Source organism: Sciurus carolinensis, chromosome 9 (assembly GCF_902686445.1).
Source record: "Sciurus carolinensis chromosome 9, mSciCar1.2, whole genome shotgun sequence".
Classification (NCBI taxonomy): domain Eukaryota; kingdom Metazoa; phylum Chordata; class Mammalia; order Rodentia; family Sciuridae; genus Sciurus; species Sciurus carolinensis.
In genome coordinates, this window is record NC_062221.1 from 65,456,471 (window position 1) to 65,484,168 (window position 27,698).

The 27,698-nt window shown below is 32.8% G+C and overlaps 1 protein-coding gene across 17 annotated transcripts in view; it reads left to right on the forward strand.

Annotated features, from left to right (window-relative positions):
* Dlg1 (discs large MAGUK scaffold protein 1) overlaps positions 1-27,698 on the forward strand; it is a 261,124-nt gene that overhangs the window by 165,666 nt on the left and 67,760 nt on the right. For all 17 annotated transcript variants that reach the window (XM_047563705.1, XM_047563703.1, XM_047563711.1 and 14 more), the window contains 4 exons: positions 2,363-2,507; positions 10,773-10,893; positions 15,708-15,864; positions 26,063-26,165. In XM_047563705.1, the coding sequence (XP_047419661.1) occupies positions 2,363-2,507; positions 10,773-10,893; positions 15,708-15,864; positions 26,063-26,165 (526 nt within the window). The remainder of the gene's footprint in view (positions 1-2,362; positions 2,508-10,772; positions 10,894-15,707; positions 15,865-26,062; positions 26,166-27,698) is intronic.

The window sequence follows — 27,698 nt, forward strand, 5'->3', positions numbered from 1 at the left end:
GCTCAAACATACAGTGGGCAAATTAGTGTTGCCTATCAGTTAGTAGATCATTTGGGGCTGTTAGTATTTAATTACCTAGTGATTTCTCAAGGTTAGGTTGGGCTTCTCACAGGATGGTGACCAGGATATAAAAATGAGCTTTCCAAGAGGACAAGCTCCAGCGTATGGCATTTATCAATCCTCTCTTTGCATCATGGTTTCTGTATCTCTGGTTAAAACCAGTTATGTGGCCCAGCAAGATTCCGTGTAGGAAGGGATTTTTGTAAGGATATCAGTATCAGGATATATGACTCCTTGCAGGCTACCAACAGTATACCACACTTGTATATTTCAAAATTCAGGCAGTCCTCACTTTGCATAGGAGTACAGACCATTAAAATTACCATGCGGGTGAAACCTTGCAAACAGTTTTAATAATCAGTAAGGAAGATTGACAATTCTTCTATGACTTTTAAATTTTGGGGTCAAAGCATTAAAAATTCTATAGTCAATTATGAAGATAAAATTAGAGAAATGAAAAATATATTAAAACTAATATTACATTATAATTTAAAACAAATGTTGATAATGTTTTATTTCATTAGCAAATCTTATAAAAATGTTGCAAAAACATCAAAGATCTGTCTAAACCTAAAGCAAGCAGAAGGAAGAAAATTATAATAAAGGTTAGAAAAGAAACAAATGAAACAAGGTATAGAAAAAACAAACAAGATGAACAAAACAAAAGGTTGGTTCTTTGAAAGCATCAACAAAATTGGCAAACATTTAGGTAGACTGTCCAAGAAAATAAGACTCAAATTTCTAAAAGCAAGAATGAAAACAGGGGCATAAAAGAATGTAATGTAAACAACTGGACAGCGATGCCTTAGATAATATAAATGAAATGGACAAATTCCTGGACAGAAAAACTACCACTTTTGTTCAGTGTTACACTGGAAATTCTAGTCAGATCATTAAAAACAGAAAAGACAAGACATTCAGAATTTCTAGAAAGAAGGGACTGAAGATGTAGCTTAGTGGTAGAGCACTTGCCTAGCATGCACAGGCCTTGGGGTTTGATCCCCAGCACTGGTGGGGCGGGGGGGGGGGAGGGAGAATAATAATAATAGAAAGAAGAAATAAAACTGTATTTGCAGATAACATACTTATATGATGTCCTCGAAAGATTAGTAGACCTAATAAACAAGTTTAGTACCATGCAGAATACAGTGTCACTATACCAAAAAATCAATTATAATTCTATATAAAAAATAGGTGAATGGCCAGTAAATAATTGAAAAAAACAACTCAATTTGACTATTAAAAATGGAAGTACAAATTAAATATAACTGATTGCAAAGTGCACATATCATTTTACAAACTTTCAAAAATGATAATAATCAGTGTTGACAAAGGTATAAGAAAAATGGAATGAATGGACACTCCTGTACTCTGTAATTTACCAGAGTCATTTAGGATAAAAAATTAAACATCTATTAAATTGGGAATGATTTAATAAATTATGGTATAACCTCATAATGAAGTACTGTGCAACAATTTTTTTAAGGTAGTAATTCTGTGTCCCAACATGGAGCAGTCTCTAAGATACTTAATATTAAAAATCCATTTGCAGAACATTTGTTCAAAAAAGGAAAAGAACTAAAATATGCCAACACACATTATATTCATGAATGCCTATGAGTGAGAGGAGGTTGAGGCTGGTGGAATAGAGAGACTAGTGACTGAAATCAAGATTGGCTATTTCATTTGTGTATATTTTCATAACTATGACTAAAATATCTGACAGGAACAACTTAGAGGAGGAAAAGTTTATTTTGGCTCACAGTTTTGGAGTTGTTCACTTCATGGTTGACCAACTCCATTATTTTTGAGTTGAAGCAGAATGTCATTACAGAGCTACTCTGCTCATGGTGGCCAGAAAGCAGGAAGAGAAAGTAAGGGGCCACAAGAGGTGAACCCTTCCAGGGTATGCCCCCAGTGACCAACCTTCTTGAGCCACTCCCCACCTGCCTACAATTACTAACGAGTTAGTTCACATTCACACTAGGATAACTGATTAGGTTACAGCTCTCATAGGTTGTAACTGATTAGGTTACAACCCTCATAATCTGATCATTTTACCTCTTAATATCCTAGCATTAACACAAGAGCTTTTGGAGGACACCTTATATCCCAAAATCAAAGTTATAAAAAACTTCCTGATGTTATGGACAGTAAAGATGGGTATTTTCTTTCCACATAACTTTGTTTTCCTTAAATCATTCCCTGTTTCCCCTATATTTTCATGTACTTGTTTTCAACTAAAAAACAGAAAGCAAGTGAAAATGTTTTAAAATAAATATCTCTTGGGAATTTTTTTTAGGTGAATAGCGTATGTTTAGAAGAAGTTACTCATGAAGAAGCAGTAACTGCCTTAAAGAACACATCTGATTTTGTTTATTTGAAAGTGGCAAAACCCACAAGTATGTATATAAATGATGGCTATGCACCACCTGATATCACCAACTGTAAGTCTGCTTGCTTAAGCTTTACATGTGATGTACTTTAATGAAATGTTCTCTGTAAAGTTTAAACATTATAAAACTTTTAAAAGAACTCAGTCATTTTAATCTAATAATTCTTAAAATCTTTTTTAGTGAGAAACTTAGTAGTAAGAAGATGAAGTCCTTTTTCCCCTTTACTGCTTAACGTTTAAAGCATTGATTCTCAAGCTTCTGTGTAAATAATAATCACCAAAGAGAATTTTCAAATTATGCAGATTATTGTCCTGTTCTAATAGTTTTGGGTGTGAACACAGAAAATTTATTAACAAGGAGACTAATTCTGATGCTTCTTCCTGGAAAGACAAACTGGAACTTCTGTTCAGCATTAAATGTAAATTCTAACCATGGCAATTAAGAAAAAGAAAAGATAGTCAAAATAGAAAAAAAGGATTTGGGGATGTAACTGTGGTTCATGGACTGCACTTTGAGAATCACTACTTCTCAATAGTTCTAGAACTTAAGGGGTTTTCTGTTCTCTCTGCTTCATAAAAAAAAAAAAAAGTACTATGTTTATACTTTAAACTTCTAGTGTATTGCCTAACTGTTTTGGTGTGCAGCCCCGTTGTGTTATATACCATTGAATTGTTATTAAAATACCTGCTTTTAAGTTTCTTACATGGTTTTGAATATTTTAAAATGTATAATCTTGGATTTAAATATATTTTAATGGGGTTGTGTTGACTGAAAAATGGAAGCATTATATGTTCTATACATTGAATTAATGTTAAAAGAACCCATGAATTGTAAATATCTTAAATGTACTTTGTAATTTGCTTTTGTGTGTTCTCTTTTTTAATTGTGATTTTTGTAAATGATAATATTTCCACTTTTAAAACAGTTAAGGTTTATTATCACCATTAATAATTATAAGTTAAATACAAATTATATTGTAAAATCTACTGTCCTCCAGTAATACATCTTCGTTATGTGCTCATTGACTTAATTATTCAAGTATAACTGAATTATTTTCTTAATAGAATTCAGCCTTTCTAATGGACAGAGATGTTCTTATACTTCTTATATGTCAAAGAAAAGAACCTTGCTACCCTTTTGAAATTCTTACATACCCCTGGTCTTACACATACACTTCATATAAGGACCTTGTATATTTTTATTTGTGATTAAAGGTGCAGTATTTCAGCAAGAGTCTGATTAAGTATCAGTCTTATTTTGAATACTGCCCATCTCTTCAAGACAGCCATATGCACATTTGCTGCATTTGTTCCACAAATTGAGAAATGGGTGCCCTGATTATGACCAATAGATATGTTAAACAGAGAAAAATGTCATTTTTATTGAATTATATTTTTATGTGTAATAGTATAACATTTAAAAAATGGAAGGGCTAGTCCTAAAGTGTAGTAATTAAGTAATGATTGCTTATCTGCCCTGTAAACAGAAACTGGATATTTATTTCTTTGTTGTTGTTTTCTATCCATTATTAAATGAATAGGACATTATGAAAAAGTTACAGATCACATTGCTAATTTTACTTCTATTCCCCTCACTTCCTCGACAATAAGTATGACTTCTTCTAGTCCAAGTTTTTTTCTGTATGTGCAATTCTTGAGGTTTTTGTTTGGGTCTCTTAAAGCATTTGTGTTTATAATTTTTTACATAAATGATTTTTGCCTGTTTGCTGTCCTGAAGCCCTTGTCATCAGACCATTCAACTTACTGCCTGTTTCTTATGTTGTAATTACTTGGTATCTTCCTCAACAGATTTGGCTTTAGTTATTGAAATTTTAGTGCAAGATCATTGTTTTCTTGCTACTTTTATCACATTATCATTCTTAGTGATAGCCAAAGTCAACACTAACGATTGATCTAAAACCCTGGCTTTTTGGTCTCTTGGTCTTTAACTATCCTGCCCTCCTTTGCAGCTTGCTTCCAGTAATACTTTAGACCTTATCTATAATTATCAAAACCTTCATCATCCCAGAAATATCAGTTTAAATCATCCCATTTTCCATCTACAACCATCAGTTCATTCACCCCTGTTCTAACAGTCCAATGTCATTTTGAACTCCCATCATTTGACATCACTTTGTTGCCTCCTTACATCTCAGTTTTTCTAATTTTTTACTTAGCATGAACTCCGTGGTTTGTCAGGATACTCATTGTCTTATATCTCTTACATCTTCCAGTTTTTTTCTTTTTTCTTTTCTTTTTTTTTTTTTTTGGCAGGGGTGGGGTAACAGGGATTACTCATTCAACCACTGAGCCACATTCAAGCCCTATTTTGTATTTTATTTAGAGACAGGTCTCACTGAGTTGTTTAGAGCCTCACTTTTGCTGAGGCTGACTTTGAACTCAAGATCCTCTTGCCTCAGCCTCTTGAGCCCCTGGGATTGGAGGTGTGCAGCGCCACTGTGCCCAGCTCTTCCAGTCTTTTGAGCCTTCCTTTTTAATTGGCAAAATCCCAACACTGCTTCAACCAGACTCTTGTCTTATCCATTCCTGTTCCCTGAGAGCAGAATGTGGCTGGAGAAGGGCACAAAATTATGCCACCTTTTAATTATGACCATTAATCTTAGGTGGATTCTTGCTCTCACCTCTGTGACATTTCCCTGAGTCATTCATTTTCTCATTGATTCCTCAAACCTCCTTTACTTATCATCCAGCTTCTCAGTTACAGCAGATGACCTCATTTCATATTTCATGTAAGCATCCAGAAGAGAAATTTCTTATTCTTTTCAAATCTACCTATGTAAATACCCTTTTCCCCAAAAGTTCTGCTTTCCCTTGTTTTATAATGGAATAACTATCACTTCTTTTCTGGAAAAAGAGGTCTTCAATTTGTATATTGAATCTTTTCTTTTTTATGAATTATACTTTCCAAGTTCCCAAAATCTCTTGCTTTTTCAGGGATTTAGCGTGTGTGTGTTCTCTCTCTCTCTCCCTCTTTCTCTCCCTCTCTCTCTCTCTCTCTCTCCCTCTCTCCCTCTCTCCCTCTCCCCCTCTCCCTCTCCCTCCTCTACTTACATAATCATATCCTCTCTCTGTTGGATCATTACCTTGAGCTCACAAACATGTTATAATGTTCCTTATCTCAGGGGAGTAGAGAGGGACCATCGTATAATCCAAGATACCTGACTACTGCTCCTTTTTTCTATTTAATATCACAGTTTTACTACCATGTAAACTCCTTTACATGAAAAAAAGGAAAGAAATATACCTAGTAGAAACTGGGAATACTAAAGGTTCTTTTATTTAAGAAGTGGCATTCAGTCTACTCATAATAAGAGAAATGCACCAATACCTCATAGGGGAAGTCAACTCTCCTTATTCTTTTATTTAGGAGAAAAAAAACTTTTAAATTAAGGTAATGAATGATTTTGCTATTACTTTAGCTTTTACTCTTTCACTTAAATTGCACTGTTGATTCTGTAAGATCTTTTATATTTTTAATTGATGCACAATATTTGTACATTATATATGTATTGCCTGTTAGTTAACTTTTCATCACTCTGACCAAAATATCTGTCAGGATCAACTTAGAGGAGGAAAGATTTATTTGGACTCATGGTTTTAGAGGTTCAGTCAGCCAGCTCCAAGGCAGAAACATGAGAGAAAGATGTGGCAGAGCAAAGCTTTTCAGCTCATGGCAACCTAGAAGCAGAGGAGGGGACAGGAAAAACATAAACCCTTCCAGGGCACACACCAGTGATCTGCTTCCTCCAAATAGATAGTCTATTCAGCTCTCAGTGGGTTAATCCACTGATGAGGTCAGAGACCTCATGATCCAATCCTTGCCTAAAAGTCCTGCCTCTCAATTTTGCTGCATTAGGGACCATGCTTTCAACATATGAGCTCTTAGTGGACATTCCAGATCCAAACCATAACCATCTGAATATAACTGTAGTAGACATTTTAAAATATGTTATTATTGGACATGTACATACATTTCCTTTGGAGTGAGATTGCTGTGTTATAGCACAGCATTTTATTTTGTCTTCAATCAGTACTGCTAAACAGTTTCCCAAATATTGGAAATAGTTTATACTCCTGTTTTCTACATCTTCACCAATGCTTGATATAGTCAGTCTTTTTACTTATGGATATTATGAATACATATTATGATACATATAATATTGTTATAATTTATTCATTTATATTTATTATTTATTGAATGCTGATTTTTCCCAGTGATTAATGCTGTTAAGCATTACTCCTCATTTTTATTTGATTTTTTTTTTTTTACATACAGATATCCGAATGATCCTGTACCATTTATTAAAGAGTTCATCTGTTTTGACTCTGAATTACATTGGTGGTTTTATTATACCTTAAATGACAATAGATTTTTTTTCTAGACCTGTTTCATGGAACTAATTCTTCTTCTGTCAATACCACACTCTTTAATAAATGTTGAATTCTAGTAATATAAATCTTTTAAATTTTTTTAAGATTATGTTAAGTAGGGCTGTAGATGTGACTCAGTGGTAGAGCAAGGCCCTGGGTTTAGTCCCACACACCACACACACACACACACAAGATTGTTAGGTATAATTTGAATTTCCTTAATGATTTTGGAATTTAAAAATGTACAGATTAATTTAAGAATAATTAAAATTGAGTCTTTCATCCAATCCACGAGTATCTCTTTCTGAATTATATAGGTTCTTTTCTCTCAGCAGTGTTATAGTATAGTAGGTATTTTGTAGATCTTGTTAGATTTAGATGAAGATATTTGATGTTTTTGATGCTATTTTAAGTGCTACTTGGGGAAAAAAAAAAAAAAAAAAAAAAACAGGAATTGAGCCTAGTGGTGCTTAACCACAAGTAACATCCCCAGCCCTTTTATTTTTAGACTGGGTCTTGCTAAGTTGCTTAGGGCCTTGCTAAGTTGCTGAGGCTAGCTTTGAACTTGCAATCCTCCTTCCTTAGCTTCCTGAGTCACTGGGATTGCAGGCGTGCACCACAACATCCAGTTTAAAATGTTTTTAAATATTTTTAGCATATATATATATATACATATATATATGAAATATGACTGGGTTTTGTACATTGATTATGTGGTTAAGAATCCTGCTAAAAATTCTGATTTATAGATGATTTTGGAATGTCTGTATGATCTAAAATAATGTGTAATAACAAATAAAATGATGACAGTTTTCCTTTCTTTCCCATCTTTATTCATTTCCTTTTTTTTTTTTGTCTGATGCACTGATAAGAAATAGAATAGAAATGATGATAATGTACATCATTGTCATGTTTTCAAACCCAAACCCTAGGGAGAAAAATAATTTCACCATTGCTTATGGTGTTACCATGCTGTTACCAGTATGGTGGCTACCCTTTATCGTATAGAGAAAGTTAACCTTTATTCCTGGTTTATGGTTCTGTATTTAACTGAATGATTTTTCTCCTTTATTTTGTTAATGTTACAAATTATGTCGATGTTCTAATGTTAAACCAACTTTCCATTTTGGGAATGAACCCATATGGTCTTTATGTGTTTTATATATTATTGGACTTATCATGCACACATTTGCACATCCATGTTCATAAGTGTCAACATAATGTTCTAAAATTTTTCTTGTTTTGGGGTTTTGGTGTTATGGTTATGCTGGTCTCACAAAATGAATGAAAAGCATACATACTTTCTTCCTTTATTCTCTGAAACTGTTTGCAAAATTGGCTTTATTTTATCTCTAAGTGGTTGATTAGATTTATCAGTGAAGTCATCTGTCTGGACCTGGAAGTCTCTTATTGGAAACATTTTTAGTTCTGAATCTGCTAACTTTGTAAATACAAGACTGTTCGTATTTTCTATTATTTGTTATCTGGGCAGAAAAGAGAACTAGATCACATTTGGCTTTGTTTTTATGGTGATTGTCAAGAACTTGGGGGAGGGTGGAGTTTGTGCCAGAGCAGCCCTGTAAGTAAGCAGATGTCAAAATTGGAAAACAGTTGACTTACTAGGTAGAATATATTTTTAGGAAGAATAGTAAAGGAAATAATGAGACAGAAAGTTGTGGAAGTTATCTGTGAACCATAGAGATATAGAGGCATAATCAGTGGTTGTAACCAAAATAAAGTAATCAAAATATGAATAATAGCCAAAATATGGTATAAAATAGGAATGAAAGCAGGCTTATAACTTAAAAAAAAAAAAATTCATTTGCCTGGAGTTGTAGCTCAGTGGTAGAGTGCTTGCCTGGCATATATGAGGCACTGGGTTCAATCTTCATATAAATAAATAAAACTAAAAATAGTTTTTAGTTGTCAATGGACAACTAAAAATATAAATATATATGTAAAAATATATGCACAGACACACATATATATAGATAGATGTATATAAATGACATTGGATCTAACAGAGAACATTTATTTCTCTACTGACATTAAAATGCTCATACTTTTGCATATCTTTTCACTTTTAATTTATATCCTCTTCTGCTAGTAGACTTTGTTAAACTTATTTTGCTGCCAGTCTCTTCCCACTTTATCTTCAAGCTTTTCTGCTTTTTTATCCTCCTGAATCTTGGAGGTCTTGATAGCTCAAGGTAATGAATCTGACTCCCTTGTTTTGTAGTTCTGTGAGGGACCTTTTTACATAAGATTTTAGATATAAAAAGTAATGTTGTTTCTGCTGATCCTTCTTTGGGCAATCATTTGTTTGATAGGAATGTTCATTTTTAGTGCCTCCTATCTGTGCCTTAGGTGTGAGATTAACTGCTCCAGAAAAGATTCATTGACTAAAGGGTCAGTCTAGATATGACAAGGAAAAAGTACATTTCTGGTTTAGCCATTTGATGGAAGTTTTTGTTCAGTTGTGTCATCGTTTGTTCCATCCAAACATGATAATGCAGTCAAGGAATCTAAGAGTCAGAAGTCAGCAAATGAACATTAAAAGACTGATGATTGTAGAGGTTCATATGGATATCTGTTGTTTTAGGGCTAAATGCTAATTTATTTTAAATTACAAATATTTTTGCATGTCACCCAGGAAAGATTTTGAGCTTCCAAAGTCAAGAGCTGTTGATAGAAAATTCTTTTGTTCAAATACAAAAGAGCATCTTACATATGAACTGGATAGGAAATAGATATTATTAGGTACTACAAACCTTTAACACCAATATGTACTAGATCTCCAAGTTCTGTATTATCCATAGGCATCCTTTCTGTGTTAGAGACCTATAGGTGCTAATTCCTTTTTGATAAAGAGTATGCGTTTTATTTTTTATTTCTTCCAGTGCACCATAATTCAGTCATTTCCTATTATCTTTCATTCAGATCACTTCTGTCTTTTATGTTACCTATCTGGACATTCTATAGTAATTTGAACTAACAATCCCTGCCTTTTTTTTTTTTTTTTTTTTTAACGTTCAGTGTGTAGCATAACGCTTTGCTTATAGAAGATACTCAGAAATTTAATCAAAGAAAAGACTGATGTTTGAAAAAAATAATAAATATCAAGCTAATTTTGAAATGTTTTATAAGTATTATAGTTAACAGCCTCAAGAAAGTTAAATACAAAAAAAAGAAAGTTAAATACTGCTTTCTGTGTTTTGGTAACAATCAGATCATTCAAGTACATTGTGTCTTTGAAAACTATAACTGAAATGTGTTACTTACCTTTGTTCTTAGGAAGATATGGTCAGGAATAGCATTATAATTTTATTTTCTTGACATTTGCTAGGATGCCAACCTATGATATTCACTATTTTTTAAAAGAACCAATAAGTAGGTTTGCTTAGTTTTTATTTTTGCTTTTTACCAAGTTTCCATTTTTTTATGAGCATATTAAAAAGAACAGATAAAGATTGAGTTGCCAGGAGCTGGTGTAAGACTTTTTGTATCTATTTTTAAGCCTCTGGTTTCTTTACTCACAAATTTTGAGTATATATACTTTTTTAAAATAGTCGTCTGCAAAATGACTTCTCAAAAAGAGTTATTATACTTAAGATTTACTTATTTTAGCCTTTTCTATGACATTATTTTAGATGACCTCTCAGATTCATTGTGCAAATAAAATAAAACTTCTTTTTCAAGTTGTATTCTCAAAAGAATGTAGTGGAATAAATCTGCTTTATTGATCTGAATAGCTAAGCCAGTTTTTACCTGGAAACCATGCTTGTCTGGTTTTTTAGCTAATGTCTTCTCTACCAGATTCTGGTATATAAGTTATTGAATATGAATTATACTTTAAAATTTATATGTGAGGTGTTAAGTTACTTATTTCATTTTTGATGTATTTTTCACTGTCTTTGTTTTGAAGCTACTTCACAGCCTGTTGATAATCATGTTAGCCCATCTTCCTTCTTGGGCCAGACACCAGCATCACCAGCCAGATACTCACCAGTTTCTAAAGCAATGCTTGGAGATGATGAAATTACTAGGTAAGTAACTTAACATGTGTCTTCTTATGTAAGTCAACTTTTAAATGGAATTTTAATCAACAACAATTTTTAGGACTAAAAATTTTTTTGACAATTGAACCCTAATTTTTTTTCTATTGGAGTGTTCATTGAAGATGTTTTTTCATTGAAGACCATGAAATAATATTTTATATTATAAATAAATTACTTCTTTTTAAATACTGCCTTTTTTTTAGGTTTGGCTAATTGTCGCTTGAAATAAACTTAGATAAAACTAAGTTAGGAATATACTTGTGCATATTTTATACTAACTTTTCACATATTTCTTATCTAATATGTGCCTTAAAAATATTATGATTCATGTTCAGTATTCAGCAAGTAGTATTTTCTATTTTTTATTTATTTATTTATTTATTTTTGGGTGCTGGGGATTGAACCCAGGGCCTTGTGCTTACAAGGCAAGCACTCTACCAACTGAGCATCTCCCCAGCCCCAGCAAGTAGTATTTTCTTTGTTTGATATCCTGACATCTAAAACTTACTTTCATCTTACATTACGAACTGCACTAAAGTTCGTAGATCTTTTTAGTTCCAAAGAATTCTGAGGTGGAGGAAAAGAGTCGGTGAAAAAATATTTTAGCTCTGTTATTCAAAGTAGTAAAAAGACTATGTACAGTTTGCTTTAAATTTATAGGTAAAAACATTTAACATTATGTATATGCAAGTTAATATCTGTTCTTATATTTTCATTAGTTACATCATTGTTAGCATTATTATTTTTGAAACTTTTTGTTTGTAATAATTGTAATTTTTCTTGGCAGACTCTTAACTTTTTAGGCAGCCCTCTGCTCAAGGAAAGATAGGCATGTTTGTCTTGTGACAGTAATGTTGAGAACAAAATAGGTGCCTCGTTAATTGTGTGTGGAATGAAAATTAGCAGAAAGAATAGTGTTCTTATTTGTGATATGACTATTTGAGGCTCTTAGTCTTCAGGCAATGTTCCTATAGAGTGATTCATGGCTATTTGTTTTTGTTATTTTGTAATAGTGCCTATTATATGTTTATCTATTCTTTAATCTCTTCACGTATTTTGCATAACTAAAATCTAAAAGTTGTATTTTCACCTTTATTGTTGTCCCCATCCTTCTTCACTACATGTGTTTTGTACCGTGCTGTATTAGACTTTGAAGTATTACACACAGATCTACCAGTTTCCATTCTTTTCTGTGAAAATCAGGTGATTGACTACTAGATTAGTCTTAAAATTATGTGCACTTTATCATTCCTTTTTGGTAACTACATTCCTTTGCCCAGACATTGAAATTCTCCACAATTTTTGCCTAAGCAGTCTTTGAGAAGTTATCTCAAATCACTGAAACCACCTCCACCCCCAGTAAAATCACAACATAGAGATACTTAATGTTTGTTAAGTTTCTTTAAAATGTGATTGACATACCATAAATTTCACACATTTAAATGGTGCATCTCAATGATTTGGGTAAAAAGTGTTACATCACTTTTTAATTGTGATAAAATAAATACAGCATGTAAATTTAACATTTTAACCATTTTCAAGTGTACAATTTAGTGGCATTAATTACATTCACAATTTTTTGCAACCGTCACCATTAGCTATTTCCAAAACCTTTTGTCATCTTAGATAAAGTCTGTAACCATTAAGCAATTCTATCCCATTGTCCTCCCAGCTCCTGGTAATACCTATTTTCTGTCATTCAGAATTTGTCTAGTTTAGATAATTTTTATAAGTGGAACCATACAATATTTATCCTTTTATGACTGGTTTATTTGACTTAGTATAATTTTTTTTTCTTTCATTTTGTAACATATATCAGAACTTCATTTCTTTTTTTGGTTAAATATTATTCCATTCCATTGCATGTATGTATACATACAATTAGATATATAGATATTAGATATCTATAGCTAGATAAACATAAAAACAGTTACATTTTGCTTATCTACCCATTGTTGGTGACTTGGATTGTTTCCAACTCTTAGCTATTGTGAATAATGTTATGATAATCACTGGTATACAAGTATCTGTTCAAATCCCTGCTTTTAGTTACTTAGGCAATAAACCTGGGTGCAATTCCAGGGTCATGTCATTTTTTTTTTAATATTAGCTTTTTAAGGAATCACTAAATTATTTTTATTATTCCCCTAAATAATTTATGAGTATTTCAGTTTTTCTACATCCTCACTGACACTTAATACTTTGTTTTGTTGAAGCCATCCTGGTAGATATGATATATATCATTGTGGCTTTCATTTACATTTTCCCAATGACTAATGGTGTTGTGTGTCTTTTCACGTGCTCACATTATTCAAAAATCAGAATGCTTTTTCCTCAGGTTATTTTTAAATTATTATTTGCTAATGTAAAATTATAATTCATACATATGTTTTAAAATAGGAGTCCCAAACCATGAATTATTTAACATAGGAAATAAAATATTACCAGTATAGTGAAACCTGTCTGCCCCTGATCCTCCCCTGCTTCCCTTATACTGCCCCTCTAAATTACTGCTTCTCTAAATTTTATTACCCTTTTTCTTTCATGTGTGTGCACATGCATGTATGAACACACACACACACACACACACACACACACACACACACACATATTTAAAATATTTCCTGAATGATTTTTTGTTGAGTTTTTTTTTTGTTTTGGTTTTTTTTTTTTTTTTTTTTTTTTTTTTCCCATACCACAGATTGAACCCAGGGGCACTTCATCACTGAGCCACATCCTCAGCCCTCTTTTTTATATTTTATTTAGAGACAGAATCTCACTGAGTTGCTTAGGGCCTACTTAGTTACTGAGGCTGACTTTGAACTCACAATCCTACCATGCCCGGCTAGTTTTGCTGTTTTTCACAAGAAATAATTTTGCAAATCCCATAAGTGAGCTGGCAAAATTGAATAATGATGAACACTTATCTACGTCTAGAAAGTACTATTGTAAGTTTTGAGCAGTATTAAGATTAATTCTGTATTATATGGAAGAATCCTTAATTTCATTTTTTAAAAAATATGTATTAAGGCTTTTGTGATCAATTACTTCTTGCACTGTTTTAGAAAAATCATTAAATTTTTTAAATGTTTTAAAATGTTTACCAAATATAACATTTAAGAATAATCTCAAATGATATTCTGAATTTCATTAAATCTAAAATAATCTGTTGGCACTTTCATGGTCTTACCAGAAGATGTGAATAGTTTTCACATAATTATGTCTGAGTGCCAGCAATTGTGAAAAATTATCAGTGGTAAGATGTTTTCCAGAGACTTTTTTAATATGTGTGGGGGGAATAAATTTATCTGAGAGCTGACAAAAAGCATTAATAAATTTTTAAAAATCATAAATCGTGGATTACACTGAAAGTTTTTTTGCTTGTTTTTATTTGTTTTACTTTGTTTTGTTTTGTTTTGTTTTATTTTGTTTTGTTTTTGAAGACAAGGCCTCCCTTGCCTGACTGGTCTCAAACCTGTGGGCTGAAGTGATTCTCACTTCTCAGCCTTCCAAATAGCTGGGACTGCAATTATAGATCATCACATCCAAGTTTAAAAAATATTAATTTCATATAAAAAGTCTAATGGGCAATTCCAAGATTAATGTAGCAACCTTAGGCCCACAATGTCTCTTAGTTTCACCTTCATGGTTATAATAGATCTAAATCAGTAGAAGGGTTTTATTAAAAGTTTTGCATAGTTTCTTTTTGGGGGTCGGATACCAGGGATTGAACTCAGGGACACCTGACCAGTGAGCCCCCCAGCCCAATTTTGTACTTTATTTAGAGGCAGGGTCTTACCAAGATGTTTGGCACCTTGCCATTGCTGAAGTTGGGTTTGAACTTGAGATCCTCCTACCTCAACCTCCTGAGCCACTGGAATTAAAGGCATGTGCTACCATGCCTGGCTTGCATGGGATTTTTTAAGAGGGGACAGAAGTCAGCAAAATGTGCTTCATCCTTGTTAAGGTCTGACTTTCTTTGGGAAATAACAGGAAAATTTTCCTTCTTTTCTCAGAGGTCAGAATGGGGTCACACCCTCCCCTCAGCAAAAAGAAGAAAGAATGTAATGACTTCCTTTGGGACTGGAAAGGAGGCCTACTTCCACTAAGAAAAAGACATAGCTATCTTTTATAACATCTAAGAAGCAGTGACTGCTTCATAGGCAGTCTAATGCATACAACATCAAGTTTTCATGAGTACATATTTCTTGACAGACTCTTTATATTACTTTTTTTAATTTCAAATTATTTTCTCCTTTTTGTTTTGATTTCATGTTTGTTTGGGTTTTTGTTTTGTTTTGTTTTGGTTTTGGTTTTTTGTGGGGTTTTTTTCTATTTGTTTTATCAGTACCAGGGACTGACTCCAGAGTCGTTTAACCACTGAGTCATATCCCCAGACCCCTCCTCCCTCCCTTCCTTCCTTCTTTTCTTCCTTCCTCAGGTTCTCGCTAAGTTGCTTTGAACCTCTAAATTGCTGAGACTGACTTCAAACCTGTGGTCCTCCTTCCTCAGCCTCCCAAACCGATGGGATTACAGGCATGCACCACCATACCCAGCATGTTTGCTTGGTTTTTAATGCAAGTTTTGAACTTTTAAATGAAATTAGATTTTTTTTCCTTTTGATTTCTAAGACTTAGAATCTCTTTACCTCACAGTTTTCAAAATCCTTAGGTATTTCAACTAGCTTTCTATATAGTTTAATAACATAATACTAAAGTTTTCATTAGGAAGTTCTCACTGATAGAATGCCAGTTTCTAAATAAAATTTCAAAGTTTTTTTTTTTTTTTTTTTTAATTTTTAGGGAACCAAGAAAAGTTGTTCTTCATCGTGGCTCAACAGGCCTTGGTTTCAACATTGTAGGAGGTGAAGATGGAGAAGGAATATTTATTTCTTTCATCTTGGCTGGAGGACCTGCTGATCTAAGTGGAGAGCTCAGAAAAGGAGATCGTATTATATCGGTAGGATATGTTAATCAAGTAATCAAGATGATATTTTTATCTTCATTAACTGTGACCTATTAATGATTAAAAGTAGATTTTTTCCTAACCTAAAGTTGTGGGTATTTCTTGGATATCTTACCCTTTTACAATTGAATTGCAGAATTATGGCGTTGTCAGAGATCAAGTTCTGTATGATTGTAGATGACTTTCTTACAAGGGGTCAGTGTTTATAAATGTGTTTGAAGGGAGTATGTGTTCTCTGTTAACTTTATTACTTGCAGAGCTGTTTGTACTTCTGTATACTTTGTTTTCTTCTTGATATTTTATTAAAAGAAGTTTTTTTTAACTATTTGAATATGATGATGAGTTTAGCAGTTTGTCCTTGCACCATTAGCTTTTTTCTTTTGAAACTGTTATTAGGTGCATGCAAGTTTAGAATTGTCTTTCCTTCCTACTTAGTTGAGCTTTTTGTCATTATATATTGATTCTCTTTATATATAATAATTTTTTTTTCCCCATGGAGTCTGTATTGTCTGATATTAATGTGGCTGTGTGGTTTTTTTTTCTTTCTCTCTTTTTTTTTTTTAGCTTGGTATCATCTTCTCTCCTCTTTTTACTTTCAATATGTGTGTTTATGTTGGTTATTACCCATTCAGTTTTAGACCAAAACTAATCTATCGTTCTGTAGTCCTCTCTTATGATCACAGAGCTTGGGAAACTTTAATTCTAATTATGCCATTTGTAATATATTGTTTCAGTTTTATACCCCCCAAATGTATTTTTATTATTTAATTTTATTGTTCGGTTTTTGACACTTTACCCACATGGTATACAGTTTGTTGTTGTTGCTATTTACCTTTTTCTTTATTCTGAGTTTCTCAGCTGACTACTAATATAATTTGGATTGGACAGTTTATTGTTATGTAGAACTGACACTTTCTAGCTTCCATCTTCTCCATGCTCCTTAGTCATTGTAAAAAGCAAATATGTTCTTCAAATATCCAAATATACCTTAATGAGAGCTCTTGGTTTGTTCTTTCAGCAATGGTTCCTTAATGGTAAATACCCTTTGTCTGAAAATTCTTTGTTTTGTACTCTTTCATATTCAATCTAGAATTCTAGGTTGACAGCTATTATCTCTAAATACTTTGAAGATATTGTTTTATGCTGTTTGGATTGTTTATTGCTACTTAACAAAAAAAGGCCTGCTGCCTTTTTTGTTAAAAAAATTAACAAATTTCTTTTCTTTGGTTGCTTTGAAGATCTCAGTCTTAGTGCTGCAATTTCACTAAAATGTGTGCATATCTAGCATTTTATTTATTCTGTTTAGGATTCATTATGCTTACTAAATCAGGAATCATGTTTTTCATTAATTCTGGAAACTTCTTAGCTATTAGCTTTTCAAATTTGCCTTCCTGTGTTATGCCTAATTCTGTTCTTACTGAATTCCTACGGGTGGATGTTATTCTGTTCTTTGTATATTTTAACCCCAATTTCATATTTATGAACTGTCTCCTACTTCATTTCCATCATTTCCTCAAATTTATTTTCTGGCTTATAAGCTTTCTTCATTTATATGTAATCTAATCTGCTTTTTTAAGACAAAACTAAGGTTTTAATTTCAGAGTATCATTTTTCTTCCCCACACATTCTCTGGTTCTTTTTACAGCCTACCTTGGTGTTTTCAATAGAGTCTTGCTAACTTATGCCTTCTGATATGCTTTCAGGTTTTTCTGTGAAATATACTTGTTATTTTCTGTATATAATAGTTTTATTTCCTGATCAGGCACGGTGGTGCATGCTTGTAATCCCAGTGACTTGATCGAGAGTTTAAACCCAGCCTCAGCAACTTATCAAGGCCCTAAGCAACTCTGCAAGATCCTATCTCTAATAAAATATAAAAAAGGGGTGGGGACGTGGCTTAGTGGTTAAGTGTCCCTGGGTTCAATCCCTGGTACCAAAAAAAAAACCAATATTTTTCTAAATATATTTTCTAAAGTTCATAGGTATCCAATACACGATCTGTTATAGTGATTTGTGGTGAGTTTTTTTTCTCATGTTCTAAATTTTGTATTGTAAGTTTTGTTGTTGTTTGTGTATACGTGTGTGTGTGTTTCAGTAGCACTTTATTTACTTTATTAGTGAAAATCCAGTACTACCAGAATTCAGTGGACGGTATTCTAGTGAGCTATTTTGCATTACTTGTGGTAGGCTCCCAGGAGCATCATCTTTAGCAAATTTTTTTCAGTAACAAAACTAAAATTTAGAGATTTGTTTACCCATAATAGCACATAAATGGGACACCTTAACCCCTATGTCATCATATACTGTTTTGTTTTTAATTAAGTGTAAGGTAACACTTTCTGGAACTTTAGCTTTATTATCCTGGGTCAAGACCAGTGCTATTTATTATTGCTATTTTAAACCATTTCTTTGATAGAGACAAAAAGAGACCTTTTCAACTACAAAATTTAAAATATCAGAAGAAATTCATCAAATTAAAGATAAATGTGACTGAAATGTGATAGGAAACACGTACCAGAAATATAAATTGCATCTTTTATGCAGTTTTCAGATCAGTGCCTCTCACCATCTGAATTTCCCCTGTACAGACTTAGATGTACCAACATACTCCTACATCCTACCCTTTTGAATTCAAGGATAGGTTAAGTCCTTTTGATCATTTACAAAATAAGTAGAAACCAATTTTTAGTGGTTCCAACTGGTGTTTAAATGAAAATAACTCTTGAGCACTTGAGTTTTCAAATATGCAGCAAAAAATTATTTATTAAGGATTATGCACTACAATTAGAAAATAAAACTATGAATTTATAGTGCTACTAAATGAAAACTACATTTACATATTTAAGGCTAAATAGTTTTAAAAGCATAGTATTACCCAAGAATAGTGATTATTGCCAAGAGTAGTGATTATTGCAAAAGATTTTTTAAGGCAGAAATAGAGCCTTCTTGCAGTATTAGAACATAGAAAGGCTCAAGAATTCATCACTTTTTTTCTTTTTTCTTTTTCTTTTTTCATTTTTTGCAGGGATTGAGCCTAGGGTCTTATGCATGCTAGGCAAGCACTTTATCACAGAGCTACAACCCTAGCACCAAGAATCCATTATTCTTAACCTAACAAAATAATCTGGTAACTGGGTGTGTGGCACATATTTATAATCCCAACAGTTTGGGAGTCTAGGGCAGGAGGATTGCAAATTTGAGGCTAACCTCAACAACTTAGCAAGACCCTGTCTCAAAATAAAAAGAATTGGGGGTATGACTCAGTGGCAAAGAGCTTCTGGGCCCAAGACCCAATACCACAAAAAAACTAAAATAAAATGATTATTTTAAAATCATGATGGTGATAAAAATGCTTAAGGATTCAGAGGTAAAGCTAGTAGGAACCAAGAGAAGGGAGAATTTCAGTAAAGGCAGAAACTACAGAAAATAAATCACATGGAATTGCTAGAAGTAAACTATCAGAGATGAAAATTTTATATGAAAGACTTAATACACTGAAATCAGCAGAGGAAAGAATCCATGTTTCCAAATTGAAATTTGGGGTGGGTTGGTGGGGATTTCGAAGAAAAGTCAACACAAAGTGTGCAAGCTCTGTGGAACAAAATCAGACAGCATCTTTGAAAAAGAGGAGATGACAAAAAAAAAAAAAAGCTAACAAAAGTGATGAAAAATATCAACTCACAAATCTGTGAATATGAAACTCAGGATACACTGAAAACTAGATCTTTCTACATCACAAAGTGCTAGAAACCTGTACTTCTGAGCATGTCTTAGAAGCAAGCATAAAAATAACATATTCCATATAAAGGAATAGTAATACGAATGTCAACTTACTTTTCTCTAGGCACATTAGAAGACCTAACACAATTGAATGGTGTGTTGATTGTGCTAAAAGAAAAAATTGTCAACCTGGAATTCTATGTACAGAGAAATTATTCATCAGAAATGAAGTAAAGACATTCTCAGACAGACAGTAGTGGAGAGAATTTGTCATCTCTTGCAGATCAACAAGAAATACTAAAGATATTGTTTTGAGTGAAGAGAAATTATACCAGATGTAACCCTAGATCTACAAAAGGGGATTAGGAAAAACAGAAAAAAGAAAAATTCCTGAAGGAATATAAAATATCTCTTCTTAAATTTTTAAAAGCAATTTTAGATATTATACTATTAGACTATTGACAGAAAATAAAAGCAGTGTATGTGGGATTTGCAACTTGTGTAGAAGTAAAATACAAGACCACCACAATACAAATGGAAAGGGAAGATGGGATTATACAATTGTTTCTTACATAGCTTGTGAAGTAGTGTAAAATTTGGGGGAATTGATAATTTTTAGCTACATATCATAATCTCTAGCCAACACACTAAAAACACTACAAAGAAGTATAGTTTTAAAATCAATACAGGACATTAAATTAAAAAAATAAATGCTACACACACACAAAAGGAAGTGTGACTGTCAGTTTTGCATTGCTGTTACCAAAATATCTGACAAGAACAACTTAGGAGGAAAAGTTTTTGTAGGACTCATGGTTTCAGAGGTCTCAGTCCAAGGTCAAATGACTCCATTGTTTTTGGCCTGGAGTAAGGCAGATCATCATAGCAGAAGGGTACGCCGGAGGGAAACTGCTCAGCTCATGGCAACCAGGAAACAGAGAGTGAGGGAGTGAGAGCTTGGGAGCCAGGGAGGAGATATAATTTCTAAGGGCTTCAACCATACCTACCTGCCTATACTTACCTCCCAGTAATCCACTCAATATTAATCCAGCAAATGGATAGCTCTCCTAATATAATCATTTCATCTGAACAATCCTTCATTGCCTAACTCCTGAGCTTTTCAGGGGATACCTCATATCTAAACCATAACAGAAAGGAACATGCAGGGTAAATAAAAAATGGTACTAAGATGAGAGATTGAAATCCAGTTCTCTTAATAACTACATTACAGTAAAAACTATTTAAGATGCAGAAATTGTCAATTTGGTTCACAAAAGCAAAACCTAACTATACAGTGTATCAGGAATTGACTTCAGTGTGTTGTAAGTAAAAGAGGTACATCAAGTAAACACCATATGAAAGTACTTTATTAGTATCAGACAATAGATTTCAGGACAAATAATGTTGTTATAGATATATTTCATAATAATAAGAACATTTCATCAAATTGTAGTCCTAACTATGCATCTGCCTAATAATCCTTTCAAAATATATGAAGCAAAAATTGTGAGAACTAAGAAGAAAAATAAAATTCACAATCAGAGTTGGTGACTGTAACACCCTCTTCTGTAACTGATGGAGTAAACAGACAAAAGAAAAAGAAACTCGGACCTTTTCTCACATCATGTACAAGATTTAACTTGAAGTGAATAGTAGATCATAGAACTAAACTTATACAAGAACATGTACAAAAAATTGTTAGTGAATTTGGATTAGGCAGATTTCTTAAATAGGATCAAAAGGACCGAGTTAGTTCAGTAAAAAAGGGAAGCTCTTATCTAATAGTTCTGGAACAACTCACTATCTTAGTAAAAACATGAACCTGAACCAATCTTATTACAGCCATAAAACTTAATTCTAGATAGATTGCAGATCTAAATGGGACACATAGAACCATAATCTTTCTAGAAGAAAACATTAGAGAATATCATTGCAACTCTGGTTTAAGTAGCAATTCCATAGACAAGTAACATAAAACACTAATCATAAAAAAAAAGATACCATTTAGAAAACAAATAAGCAAGCCACAGAGTGGTAAAAAATATTCTTAGTGGAGACATATATATTAATATATATTCTTAGTGGAGATATATATCTATTTTATATATATTGTATATATATATATTTATATATTATGTATTTTATGTGTTTTTTAATATATTGTAGATATATATAGATATATCTACAAAAGACTTGTATCCAGAATATATAACTATATAAATATCTCCCACACATCAACAGTAAAAACAATTAGGAACCCAGTTTTAAAATGCACAAAGATATACAAAAAGATATACGAATGGTCATTGAGCTTATTAAAAGGTATTAATAGTAGACATCAGGGAATTTTAAAAATCCCAATGAATAAAGGGATTTTGAAGGAATTTGGATAAGAGTGAAATAATTTTTCTCTATCTTGATTGTAGTAGCAGCTACATGACATACACTTTTGTCCAAACTCTTAACTAAAAATGCTGATACCTAATAAAAAGAATTTTTTTTTTTTTTTTGAGGGAGCAGAGAATTGAACTGAGCTACATCCCCAGACATTCTTTAAAAATTTTTATTTTGAGACAGGATCTCACTAAATTGTTGAGGGTCTCACTAAGTTGCTGAAGCTGGCCTCAAACTTGGAATCTTTCTGCCTTAGACTCCTGAACTGCTGAAATAACAGGAATGTGCCACCACCCAGCTAAAAAATAAGTATTTTTACAACCACAGTGAAATATCATATCCCACCAAATTATTTGACTAAAGAAAAAATATTAATAGCAACATTTATTGAAATCAACTCTCGTTCATTACTGGTAGGTGTTTAAAGTGATGTGCAACTGTGGGAAGCCTTGTGAGGCAAAATTCTTTTAGAGCTTCTTTCCTAGAGAACTGTCATAATTTGACTGGTAGTTCCTGGAATACCATTTGGGAGGCTGTCTGTAATTTGACCTGATTCTAAGCTCCTCCTCTTAAAGAACTTTTTCTCCCCAGGCTAATTGTCAAAACAAGAATAGGCTATGACTTTCTGAGATATCTAATAATAGTTCTTACAAGCAGTAGTAGGCTTATAAAAAAGATTAAAAGAAAAAGCTAGAAAATAAGTTCTCCATAGGGCCTTTGAAAACCTTGGAATATCCTTGGAATCTCGAAGGCCACACATGTGTTCGGGGTTGTATGCAACTTTATGCATGCTGAAGAAAGAATTAAATGGCCCTCAGCTCTCATCTCTGACTGAATCTTAGGCTCTGTGCATGCAGAAAGCAAAGATCAAGGCATGTTTTAACTACCTGGGTGGTGAAGGCCTGCTCCCCCAACATACATATAAGCGGCAACTTTTTAATTCTAGGCACTTAATGGAATCTTTCCAATCATTAACTAACCACTAAGCTTACCTGGCAGAAAATTTAGTGGCCCCACACAACAAAGAATATGACCCTTGTGGAATTCAGAAAGGCTCTAAACAACTGTAACAAATAGCAGCAGTAAGCACCGGATAAGGTTGTGAATCTCACCCCCAGAGTTGCCGAACTTTATATTAAATGTCCAGTTATCAACAAAAAATTATGAGAAATGCAGAAAAGTAATGACCCATATACAGGAGAAAAAAAGCAAGTGATACAAATTATCCTTAGGGAAATCCAGATGTTGAATTTCCTAGGCAAATGTTTTAAATCAAATATTTTAAATATATCAAAAATATAAAAGGAAGACATTCTAAAGAATGAAAGGAAAATAGAGAAACGGTATCTCAACCCAGTGGAGAATTTCAATAAAGAGATAGAAATTATAAGACCCAAATAGAAAATTCTAGAGTTGAAAAGTACAATAACCAAAATAAAAATTTCTGTGGGCAAGCTCAACAGCAGATGTAAGCTGACAAAGGAATCATAAACTTACAAGATAGGACAGTTGAGATTTTCCAGGCTGAAGAACTGAAAAAGTACCTGTGGTATGTCGTCTTATGTACCGACATAAAAATAATTGGAGTACCTGCAGGACAGGAGAGAGAGAAAGAGGCAGAAAGACTATTTGAATAAATAATGACCCAAAATTTACAAATTCTTCTGGAAAACCTTAAAATGTACATTCAAGAAACTTAGTCAATTCCAGGTAGAATACACTTGAAGAGATACATACCATAGATGATCAAAATCAAACTGTCAAAAGCCAAAGAAAGTCTTGAAAGTAGCAAAAGAAAAATGGCTCATCATATGCCATGAACAGCTCATTTCTCTTCAGAAATCATAGAGACCAAAAGGTAGTGAGATGACATATTCAGAATTCCAGTAAGTAAATCATTGACCAGCATAAGAGGGCTGGGAGTGTGGCTCAGTGATAGATCACTTGCCTAGCATGCATAAGCCCCTAGGTTTGATCCCCAGCACCAGAGAATACAAATAACAAAAACAAAACCAGCATAAGTGTATTTTTTTACTTATAATTCCTTTTTTCTCCAAACTTATTAAAAAGACAGATGAATAAGGCAATAATTACATATCTGTAGCTGGACCCACATTGTATAAAGACCAAATTTATATGAGAATAACATCACAAATTGGGTAGAAGGAACAGAATTATATAGGAGCGGAGTTTTTACATGCTACTAAAATTAAGTTGGTATTAAATAGGATCATTATAAGATTTTGTTTGTGTTGTTGGTACTGGGGATTTTTGGGGGGGGGGGGTGATGGTAGTGGTGGTACTGCGAATTGAACCCAGGGGCAGTTTACTACGGAGCTACATCTCCAGCTCTTTTTTATTTTTTGAGACAGGGTCTTGCTAAGTTGCCTAGGGCCTCACTTAGTTGTTAAGGCTGTCCTTGGGCTTGCGATCCTCCTGTCTCAGCCTCCCAGGTCACTGGGATTACAGGCATGTGCTGCCATGCCTGGCTAAAAGATGTTAATTATAACCCACAGCAACCCCTAAGAAATGACTCAAAATATATGTAATGAAAGAAATGACAAGGAAATCTAAATGGTACACTAGAAAATTTCTATCAAACACAAAGAAGTAGTAATGGAAAACAAATAGTAAAATTAATGATATGAATCTTTACCAGTAATTCAATTAAATATAAATGGATCAACTACTCCATTTAAAGGCAAGGACTGATAAGGTAGATCACAAAACAATTCTATTTATATGCTCTCTTTAAGAAAGACATTTTAATTTCAAAGACACAAGAAGATTAAGAGGTTATAAAAGATATACTACACTAAGAGTAACCAAACATTAAAAGTTTTAATCTTTTCTATAATAATGTATAAAAGTTTATCTTCCTTTAAATTTCCTTCCCAATTTGTTCTCCTGGGAATTAAGAGGATTTTCTTTAGGTACAAAGTAGAACTATTTATACATTGTTATTTTTATATAACCATATTCAGCTAGAGATATTCTCTGATAACCGCATTTATTTAGGTTGGGGTTTTCAGATCTTGGTTTTCATTCAAGAGCAGTGTGTTTTAGTTGCATAATGATGTCCTTTTAGATAACATAAAGCATCAGATTTTAATATAGTTAAAATGTTCTTTTATGTAATTTTATGATCCTAAGAATTTCTGGGCTCATCGTCAAATTTTTGAAACGTGTTATGTGATCTTTAACAGATTTTAAGTTAGATCTCAAAGCAGATTTTCATATGAAAATGATGTGATGGTTCTTCCTGTCCAGAAAGTTTTAGGGAAGGCCCTGAACACCACAGAATTCTATTCATTACTGGTTCTTAATTTTTAAAAATTAAATATTTAAGGTTAGTACATTCAATTATAATGCTTCTGTGAATACCTCTTAAGTTGTTTTGAGTGGAAAAGGAACAGTCTCTTAATGTAGTATGCCTTGCAGTATATACTAACTATTGGCAAACTTTCAGAATAAAAATTGCTTATTCTGGAGTGGGATTGGCCACCTCAGTAATTATTTCACCCAAGGAACGTCCCTTTATTTAAAAAAAAAAATCTCCTGATGTATTTAATAACATTTACTTTTTTAAATTAGTCTTTGAAATATGACTTATTTTAAGTAATTATTTTTCCATTAAACCAAAAGAATAAAAGCTTTAGTTTGTGAGAGGAAGGAAAAATTGGAAGTAAGTTGAGCTTTTTGGGTTGAGAATGTAGTAGGAAGTAAACAGATGCTACAATCAAAAACAAATTTCCTTCCCATTGCTTAAAATAATGTACAAAATGATCATGCTTGTTAGTTTCTCAGGTAGTCAAATTGAGTACATTTGTCAACAATAGAGAGCCAACTTAGACAATTTTGGGGGCAAGGGATGTTTTCGTGTTACTCATTGACAGTAAGCAAAATATTTTTAGTGTATAAAATGGTTTTGAATGGTAGTAATATTTGTGTTTTACTGTATAACATTTTAATGGCAAAATTATTGTAATTTATCCATGCCTGCTCAAACAGCAGGCCATTGTAATTTCTAATCTGGGTGTTTATTTTCTCTCATATTAGGATTTGGTTTGATTTACAGGTAAACAGTGTTGATCTCAGAGCTGCTAGCCATGAGCAGGCAGCAACTGCATTGAAAAATGCTGGCCAGGCTGTAACAATTGTTGCTCAGTATCGTCCTGAAGGTAATAAAACTCTTGCTGTCTATGATTATTGTTAATTTCATTTTTTTAACAATTCTTCCCCTTAATAATGTTTAATATCCAAGTTTCTTTTTCATGTTTGTTCTAATTTGTTAATCTGTTGTTTGTTTAGTCTGAACCTAATTCATTTTCAAGATTAAAAGTGTTTTTTAATAAGATATAGGAACTTTTTTCTGCTCTTTTGAGCATTTTACCATTATCTGAATTTTCAAGTGTTTCTTTTTAAAAATCTAACCTCTTACCAAATGCATACCTTTTAAAAATCTTTTACCAGATTAATAAAAACCATAAGCAAAACAAATAATATTATCCAAAAAAGTCACACAAATTTTTTCTTTTAAATTAGATTGTATTTATTAATGTCAAGTTTTAAGTCATGTTTCCAACAGTCCTTATTGCTTTTTAAAAGAAAGAGAAAAGTGCCAGTTTGGGATATAATGTGTTTCTAGATAGTAAAATCTCATTAACATGACTGTTAGATTCCTGGGGGAAAAAAAGGTAATGGAAACTTTGAGGTCACACCACATTAAACATATACAAGACTGCAGTGCACGTCAGTATAATCACTTTTCCAGTAAATCCTCAGTGGAATTTAAAAAGCTAAAACACCCAGAAGAATACATAGTGTACTTCTTAATGTTCATAAACAACATGATGAAGGAAAATGATATAACTAAAGGGACTAAATTAAATGCTGTTGAATTTAGAGATTAAATGAAACATTGCGCAATTTAGGAGCTAAATGGAACATTCTATAATTAACAACTATTACATTTACTTTTCTTTTCTTGGAATAGAAATTATATTTGTAGTATGTGCCTGCCCCCATTTTTTTAAGCTGATGAAAGTAGCATGTTGAGCATTGCTTGACATTCCATAATATGCAATAGATTCTGTCAATCTAGTAAATCTCAACCTTGTAGGTTCAGTAGTTAAACAAGGGTAAATTCCAAACAAATTCACTGTGAGCCAAAACAGTAGGAATTAACATTATCAAGTCATAATGCCAATTCATTGATTTTTGTGAGAATCAAATTTCCCGGTGTGGCCATACATGCTTTTATCTTCTTGCCAGCACAGTCCCACTCAATAAGTACATTATGTAATAGCCAAAATACAACCACTGGTTGTTTGTTATTATAGACAGTCTCTCAATATATGTTTATAAAGATAAAACTTTTTGTCAGGCACAGTGGCTCAGGGGCTGAGGGCAGGAGGATTGTAAGTTCAAAGCCAGCCTCAGCAATAAGGCCCTAAGCAACTCGTCAAGACCCTTTCTCTAAATAAAATGTAAAATAGGACTGTGGATGTGGCTTAGTGGTTAAGTGCCCCAGTACTTTAAAAAAAAAAAAAAAAAAAAAAAAAGTATGACTTTTTAGTTATGATAAAGCGTTAGTCATTATCTGCTCCCTGACCTCCCTGGAAAACACAAAAAAGCAACGAGGAAAATAAAACATAAAACACACACATAAATACTTGTACCCACACAATTCTACCTTATGTTAAGTAAAACTG